General features: G+C 39.3%; 1 protein-coding gene across 1 annotated transcript; it reads left to right on the top strand.

The window, feature by feature from the left end:
* Positions 1–5,458: 5,458 nt before the first annotated feature.
* Positions 5,459–5,944, top strand: LOC138875948 (uncharacterized). Its single transcript, XM_070154828.1, has one exon. The coding sequence runs from the start codon at positions 5,459–5,461 to the stop codon at positions 5,942–5,944; it is 486 nt and encodes a 161-aa protein (XP_070010929.1).
* The last annotated feature ends 3,505 nt before the right edge of the window (positions 5,945–9,449 follow it).

A 9,449-nucleotide genomic window follows, 5' to 3' on the forward strand; every position in this document is an offset into this window, starting at 1 on the left:
GTCAATTACGTGTTCCCTAGACAGGTTCACTTATTCTTGTGTCTCATCCACATTTTCAATAATATCATTTCTCATTCCTTCATTAGCTTGAACCACATTGCTTGGAATTTCATCTTCTTGCACCACTACATCATCATCCACAATTCTTCTTTGATTTGCGGTAGTTGCTTCTCCCCCTTTTCCACTTCTTTTAGTCACGGACATAGCATGTCTTGTATTATTCCCACCCTTTGGGTTCACCACCGTATCACGTGGTAGTGCCCCTTTAGGACGAGTATTCAAAGCTTGTGAAATTTGGCCCAATTGAACTTCCAAATTGTGAATATAAGTGTTGTGAAAGGCTAGTTGAGCATCAGAGTTGGCATTCTTCGCCATCATTTGTTTAAACATGTTTTCAATTCTACCCATCTCATTGTTAGAAGAGCTCGGACCTTGAGAAGGATAGGGAGGTAGACTGCTTGGTTGTTGAAACATCGGGGGCCTTTGAAAACCCGACCCCCGATTATTATTGTTGTTCCACCCTCCTTGATTATGACCTCCCCAATAGCCTTGATTGTTGTAGCTCCAATTGCCTTGGTTATTTGACCATTCCAATTTCCTTGATTGCCTTGATTGTTCCAAATCCCTTGGTTGTTTGGATTGTTCCAACCACCTTGATTGTCTGAATGCCAATTTCCTTGATTTCCTTGTGGTCGCCATTGTTGTTGACTTGGGCCTTGATTGTTGTTTCTTTGCCCTTGGAAGTTGTTTACATATTGTACTTCCTCCTCTTGCTCATTGCATTGTCCATCTTGATCAAATCCACTATCATTTTGCTCATAATTTTCAACTCGATTTTGCATTTGAGGACCCCTTTGCCTCCTCTTGTTAACCATAAAATTAACTCCCTCCATTACATTTACTTGCATCGGACCTTGCACTTGTTATAGTTGAGCTTTCGCCAATTGATTCATTGTGGTGGTCAACTCGGCAATTTCTTGCCCATGATCATGTAACTCTTTGTGGAGGTGAATCACATTTGGATCACCTTGGGGCATATTAGCTCTACTTTGCCATGCCGATGAAGTGTCCACTATTTCATCTACGATATCAAAAGCGTCCTCATATGGCGTGTACATGAAATTCCCACCGTAAGTTGGTTGACCACGCATTGATTTATAATGTTGATCCCTCTATAGAAAGTTTGTTGAATCATCGCCTCAATCATGTCATTGTTGGGGCACTCTTTGACCATTGTTCGGTAACTTTCCCATATCTCGTCTAAAGACTCGTTGGGTTCTTGTTTGAAAGCTAAAATCTCATCCCTCAGAGTTGCCATATGCCTAGGAGAAAAGAAATTGGCAATAAATTTCTCGGCAATTCATTCCATGTATAGATAGAATGATTTGGCAACCTCTCCAACCAATCCAAGGCCTTCCCCCGAAGAGATAAAGGGAATAGCATCAACCGCAAAGCATTCTCTGAGACGTTGGTTTCTTTGCTCCCCCAGCAAGTGTCAACAAACCCTTTCAAGTGCTTATATGCATTTTGATTCGGAGCCCCGGTAAAGAATTCCCATTGTTCCAACAGTGTAAGAATGACATTTGTGATTTGAAAGTTGCCCGCCCTAATGTAGGGCGGGACTATGGCACTTGCGTATCCTTCATTCGGCAACACCCGGTGTGTCGCTACTCTTGGAGGAGGTGGGGGAGGAATGGGAACGTTGTCTTGAGGTGGGCAGCCTTATCTATTTCCTTGAGGTTCAAGAGGAACCTCATCAACTTGGTCATCATCCCCGTCATCCCCCATTGGCACGTTTCAAATAGGATCATTGTTGTTGAGAGCCATTGTATCACCTATAATTGCTTCACAAAAACATTAGTAACTCGAAAGGAAAAGAAGACATAGTACACACAAAACCAAATATATAACTAAATTCATTTTTAGCTCCCCGGCAACAGCGCCAAAAAATTTTGTCGCCCAAACTCACACCACTAAGTGGGATTGTGAGGCGGTCGATGCAATTATAAATACTCAATGCGAGTCGGGGTCGATTCTATAAAGACCTTTATGTGGGATTAGGTATATACCTAGTTTAGTGTATGATGTGCCCAAGATTGCACTTCCTCATATTTGGTTGTTTCTTTCTACAACTAAGGATTATGCTAATGTTTGCAGTTGAAAAAATAAAAGAACGATATTCTTGGTGTTGTTATTTTCTAGTTTATAAAATATCTAAGGTTGTGACTTTCACCTAGGTGGTTACCTAATAGGTTATAAACTCTGGGTCAAGTTTGATTGGTCGGGGTTATTGTATAGATATCACACACAATTATCCACTCAATACCTTTCGGTAGTTAGAGTGATTTTGCCCAATTTGGCTTTCTCAAGTCCAAATGGGTATTGCACAAAACAAGTGATAAATGCTCAAGTCGGGTCTTGATATCTCTAGATTCAACCCTTTAATTGTGGCTATCAATTTATTGAGTTCACCCAATTCCTTGTTAGCCAAGTTTTCCTATACTTAGTCTATCTTTCTCAAGTAGAAACTAAGTCAATTAGGCATGAAACAATATTTGCAACTATTAATTCTTAATTTCAAGCAAGAACTAGGCTAAATATCTCTTACCCAATCACAAACAAGCAAGAAATCAAACACCCATTAAGTACCCACACTAGGGTTGGGTCACAACCCTAGCTAGAAATTTAGCTACTTATGGAAAATGAGGAAATTTAAGAAGATATTAAGATAAAATTCATAATAGATGATTAACGGAAGAAAATCTAGTGTTAAAATGCTAAACTAGTACAACGCTACCCAATATAGTAAAGCAAAACGGCTATCTATTCTCAGGTGCACAAAACGTAACCTAAAAATGGATAAAAGATCTATTTATACCTAGCTAAAATTATCGGACAAAATTGCCCATGCGGAGATTGTGCGGCCCCACAATTATTTGTGCGGTCCGTACATTGAGACTTGTCTTGACATGGTGGACTTCTTAGGCGCACACTTTTGGATTGCGACCGCATTTCTTAAACTTTTGTGGACCGCACATTTCTGAGTGCGGCCGCACTCTTGATTCTGTGGTCGCACATTAATGGTGCGGTCCACATTTCTTGACCTTGGGCTTTGTCATTGGGGACTTATGCGGACCGCACATTTCTGAGTGCGGTTGCGCTCTTGATTGTTCGGCCGCACAATAATGGTGCGGTCCGCATTTCTTCATAACTCTAAAATCCCATCTCTTTGAAATTTATCTTCTACGGCCGCACAAGAATTGTGCAGTCTGCACTTTGCAAATACTTCCTGTCATTGACTTTCTTCATGTTTTGCGGCCGCACTATATATTGTGTGGTCCACATATTGCCCTTTTAGCCTTGTTTTGGTCCTTATCCAAAATTACTCCTTCTTGAGTTAATTTTTATCTCTTTGGCTCATATTCCAAAACTCCTACAAGAAAGCACATTTCATTAGTTTTCGGGAATAGCTTTAAGAAACTTTGAGCTAAAACGAAAGTAAAACAGTGCAAATAAGTTGTCAAAATCCCTACTTATTAGGCACGTCACAACAAAGTTCTCGTGCCATGATTTCGGCACCAGTTGAATCACCGCTCGCTCAGACAGTTAGAGGTAGGTGTCAGAGAGCTAGAGGCAGAGGTCAGACAGTTAGAAGTGGAGGTCAGGCTGCTAGAGGTGGAGTCAGCACTGGAGGTGGAGGTCGTCTTAGAGATATAGTTCAAAGTGGTGGGACCCAGCCGCGATGCTATGCCTTTCCAGTCAGGCCTGAGGCTGAGTCATCTGACGCGGTTATCATAGGTACAGATTCGGTTTGCAGTAGAGATTCCTTTGATCTGGGTTCTACTTATTCATATGTGTCGTCCTATTTTTCTTTATATTTTGTTATTCCTCGTGATTCTTTGAGTGATCATGTGTATGGGGTTACCATTAGGAGTCTTAACACTAGTGTAGATCTTCTACTTCTCGATATGGTTGATTTTGATGTCATCTTGGGTATGGATTGGCTGTCACCTTATCATTTTCTATTGGACTGTCATGCCAAGATAGTGACATTAGCCTTGCCGGGGTTGCCTCGATTAGAGTGGAGAGGGACTCATAGCCATTTTACCAGCAGGTTTACCTCTTATGTGAAGGCTCGACATATGGTCGAGAAGGGATGTCTATCTTATTTGGCTTATGTCCGTGATTCTAATGCGGAGGTTCCTTCCATGGATTCAATACCAGTAGTTCGTGAGTTTCCAGAGGTTTTTCCCGCAGATCTGTCGGGGATTCCACCTGTTAGATATATTGAATTTAACACTAATTTGGCCCCGGGCACTCAGCCCATTTCTATTTTTCCATACCGTATGGCCCTGCTAGAGTTTATAGAATTGAAGGAGCTATTGCAAGATTTGATTTATAAGGGCTTCATTAGACATAGGGTCTTGCCTGGGGTGCGCCTGTGTTGTTCGTGAAGAAGAAGGATGGATGGATGAGTATGTGCATAGATTATCGGCAGTTGAACAAAGTCACTATCAAGAATAAATATCCATTGCCAAGGATTGATGAATTATTTGATCAACTTCATGGTGTCAAAGTATTTTCAAAAGTTCGATTTAAGGTCTAGCTACCATCAGTTGAGGATTAGGGCATCTGATATCCCTAAAACAACCTTTCGCACTCGGTATGGGCATTATGAGTTTCTAGTGATGTTATTTGGGTTGACAAATGCTCCAGCAGCATTTATGGATTTGATGAAATGGGTGTTCAAACATTGGATTCCGTTGTGATCGTGTTTATTGATGATATCTTGATCTACTCCTGTAGTCGAGAGGAGAATGAGCAGCACCTTTGGATCGTTCTTTAGACTCTGAGAGATAGCCAGTTATATGCTATGTTTTCAAAATACAAGTTTTGATTGAGCTCAGTTGCCTTCTTAGGGCACGTTGTATCAGCTGAGGGCATTCATGTGGATCCTAAAAGATTGAGGCAGTTCAAAATTTGCCTAGACCTACATCAGCCATAGAGATCTATAACAACCTCGTTGACTAGATTGACCCAGAAGGGTGACCCATTCAGATGATCAGACAAGTGTGAGGCAATCATCTAGAAGCTCAAGACTGCTTTGACTACAGCGCCAGTGTTGGTGTTGCCCACAAGTTTAGGATTTTATATGATATATTGTGATGCATCTCGTATTGGACTTGGTGCGGCATTGATGCATGGTGGCAAGGTGGTTGCATATGCGTCCCGGCAGTTTAAGGTTCACGAGAAGGATTACCCTGTTCATGACTTAGAGTTGGCAGTAATTGTTCATGTGCTGAAGATTTGGAGGCATTATCTTTACGGTGTGTCGTGTAAGTTATTCACGGATCATCGGAGTTTGCAGTATTTGTTCAAGCAAAAGGAGCTCAATTTTAGATAGAGACGGTGGTTGTAGCAAAAGGTAGCCGATGCTTTGAGTAGAAAGTCAGTGAGTATGGGCAACCTTGCGTTCATTCCAGTTGGTGAGAGATCGCTTGCATTAGATGTTCAGGCTTTGGCCAATCAGTTCGAGAGTTTAGATATTTCTGAGCCCAGTCGTGTTCTAGCTTGCACCATCACTTTGTCTTTATTGTTTGAGCGCATGAGGGAGCGGCAGTATGATGACCCTCATTTGCTTGTCCTTAAGGACACAATGCAACACAAAGATGCCAAGCAGGTTACGGTTGGAGATGATGGAGTTTTCAGGATGCAGGGTCATGTTTGTGTACCTAATGATGGAATTCGTGAGTTAATTCTAGAGGAAGCCCATAGTTCCCGGTATTCTATTCATCCGGGCGCCGCCAAAATAAATCAAGACTTGCGGCAGCATTATTTGTGGATGAGGATGAAGAAGGACATAGTTGCATATGTATCTCGGTATCTAAATTGTCAGCAAGTAAAGTACGATCATCAGACACCTGGTGGTCGCTTAAGAAGATAGAGATTCCTAAGTCGAACCCACGAACTCAGAGGAAGTTCGATGCAGTTTGGGTTCACCGCATTTCATTCCTACGGTAGTTACCTATTCTTTAGAGCAGTTGGCAGAGATTTATATCCGAGAGATCATTCGTCTTCACGGTGTGCCTGTGTCTATCATTTCTGAACGAGGTACGTGGTTCACCTTCTATTTATGGAGAGCAGTACAGTGTGAGTTAGGCACAGAGGTTGAGCTGAGCACAATATTTCATCCTCAGACGGACGGACAGTCCGAGCAAACTATTCAAATATTGGAGGATATGCTCCGCGCTTGTGTTATAGACTTCAGAGGCTCTTGGGATCAGTTCTTGCCACTTGCAGAGTTCTCCTAAAACAACAGCTACTAGTCGAGCATTCAAATGGCTCCATATGAGGCATTATACGGTAGGCGGTGCCGGTCGCTAGTTGGATGGTTTGAGCTGGTAGAGGCTCGATTATTGGGTACAAATTTGGTACAGGATGCCATGGATAAGGTTAAGATCATTCAAGATAGACTTCTCACAGCTCAATCAAGGCAGAAGAGTTATGCCGACCATAAGGTTCGTGATGTTGAATTCATGGTCGGAGAGAGAATGTTGCTTTGTGTGTCACCCATAAAGGGTATAATAAGGTTTGGAAAGAAGGGCAAGTTGCGCCCTAGATACTATTGAGACCCAATTTTTTATATATATATAACTTTCAAAATAGTGCACATGCATCATCATTTGATTTACAAGCATGCACAAGTACTTTTCATAATTTTCCATAATTGTTTTTAAAAAAAAGCTATAAATCAATTTATTTCTGCATTTTATTATATAAATATCCAATAATTATCATTCATATTATTTTTATGAAGATTTAATCAACTAAATTTATCATTTATACCAGCATAATATTTAAATATTTTTCAGTGCATTTTTATAATTACATTTACATTTTTAAGGCTACATTGCACATTTTGCAATAATAGCCCATATGTACTTATGATTATATTATTTTTGCAAAAAATAACTTTTTATATTTTTTTAAGCTTACATGATTGTTTTAATCATTTTTATGCAAAAATGATATTTTTTTATTTATTTATTATTTTTATAAATTATTTATTATATTAAAATTGGGTATTTAAATTTTGTCACTAATTCTACAATTAATTCCGGACCTAAGCTACCCAAACATAACTCAATTACCCTTGGCCCAAAACCTATCAGCCTAGTCCCCATACCCATTTTAATACCCGACCCAGAACCCATTAAATCAGGACTGTTGATCTCTAATATCAACGGTCCACATTACATCCGCCTCTTTAAACCTAACCAAACCCCTAACCCTAATCATTTTACACCCCCACCCTTGCCGCACCAGAATACTCTCGTCTCTCATCTTTCATAAGCCCTTGCCATCGTTCCTATCAAACCCTCCCAAATCCAACCCCAAATCGGAATCCACCATGGATTCCCTTACCTTATTTTACCTCCCCTCACTACTGGTTCGTCTATGGCATTACCTAGTTTTCTTGCCTAAACATGGCAAGCAAATCTCTTAGAAATTGAACCAAATCTAGTTCAGCTCTTTGACCCTTTCCATCTGTGTTTGTTCTTGTTCTTTAATGGTATAAATCGCTATGAATCTCTATGAATCTATGAGATTTTCTACTTACCCTAATTTAGGGTTTCAAATCCTTTTAAAATCAAACCAAATCTGACTCGAATTTTGATATTTGAATGGATTTGTGTCTATGTTCATCTCGTTCTATGCAGCATGTGATTTTTATTTTTTATTTCCGTCAATTTGTGTATTATGCCTAAAATTAAGGTTCTAGAATTTTCTCCTTACTGATTTCGATTCTTTTCCTTTCCTGTGCTTGACTACTTTAGGTTTTCCTTTTTTCTTCTTTATTCTTTGCCTTAAAAAATGATTTTGGTACTTTTTGGTGTTTTCTTTGTTGATTTGCTGAACCCCTTTGATTTATGCCCTAAAATCGATCCTAATTGATTCCTAAATAATTTTTTCCCTTATTTGTATTTGAACGACTTGTTTGCCATGTTTACTTGCTCGATTTCTACACTATATGAACCCCTCCCCATTTTCCCTTTAGGACAGACTTGGAGGTCATTATAACTTCACTAGATCTAAATTTTACTCTGCTATTTCTCATTCTATACTGTGGTTTTAGCCGCTGAAAGCCAAGGCCATTAAGTTTCTGGGTTCTGCTTCTCATTGTCGATTCAGAACATTGTGGTCTTTTGTTCTTTTCTTGCATTTCTCGTTTAACTGGTGAGTTACATAACTCTCGTAATTTCATGCCTATGTGTTATCATCTCTAAATCTCTGGCTTAACATGTTCCTGGTTCATTTTTAAGCATCACTTTGTCGATCTTGCATCTACTCACTCTTAATGTTACTAGTTCTAAGACTATCTGTGCCTAATTGGGTAATCTGAATTTCTTTAGAGCCTATTCAGTTAGAGTAGTGACTCTTGAATGCTTATGTTACATCCCATATTTTCGTACGTGAGAGGACGTCGTAAACCAATTGATGTAAGATCGGAAATGAGATCATTTTTGAAAGTATATAACGTAAGTTCATCATATTATTTTGGAAGTTACAAGTCTTTAAGATCATGAATAACAAGTACCAAAAGGGTTGGAAAGCTTAGACACTAAAGAATTGAAGAAAATAAGTTTCGTCGAAAGTCGACAAGTTTGGAATATTATAACATATAATTTTGGGGTGATACAAGGGTCATTAAAATGATGAGGAGGTTAATTTATGAGTTATTTTAGTCGTATGATAGTCGTGTGCTATATTTTAAGTCAAGCGAGTTGTGGAACGAAAATTGGCAAAAGTCATCAGAAGTTACATTCATAAATTTGTTGAACATTAGGTCAAATGTAGCTGAGCTTTTCTCCAAATATACTTGGAATTATGAGGTGATCTACCTATCATATTGAATATCTATGAGTCTATTTTCTAATGCATTAAATTTTTTGTCGATACGACATTGGAGTATGGAGATATTCGCACTTTCGTGAGACCGCACAAGCCGCTCCCAATGGGACCCACTTAGGCGGTTGTCGACCTACTTCACTTTATAAACGATTTGGACGCCTATTTTTAACTCATTTTCAAATCAACTTCATCTCAAAAATTTCCTATCCCTTCTAAATAGATACCAGAAGGGTTTGAAGTGATTCCAAAGTGATTACACCATATTTCAACATCAAAACTTTAGTTCTAGTGAAGAACAACACCTCTTTGAGGTTGTGTTGTCATTGAGGATTGTTATGGGCTATGTTTGGCTGAAATTACATGTTGTTGCTACTGTATATGGTGAGTATAACATCCTACTAATTGTGCTTAAGCTTGCTTGTATGTTGGTTAAGTTTTTAGGATGATAAACTACAAGATAATACTTGGATTAGCTTAAGTCACTTCTACGGTGTTGTATTGCCATTGAGGGTTGTTGTAAGCTGAATATAACTTGG

The sequence above is a fragment of the Nicotiana sylvestris genome, chromosome 8 (assembly GCF_000393655.2).
Source record: "Nicotiana sylvestris chromosome 8, ASM39365v2, whole genome shotgun sequence".
NCBI lineage: Eukaryota > Viridiplantae > Streptophyta > Magnoliopsida > Solanales > Solanaceae > Nicotiana > Nicotiana sylvestris.

Excerpts from the sequence above, each read along its gene's own strand:
- LOC138875948 (XM_070154828.1), top strand. The coding sequence starts at position 5,459 with ATGGGCAACCTTGCGTTCATTCCAGTTGGTGAGAGATCGCTTGCATTA.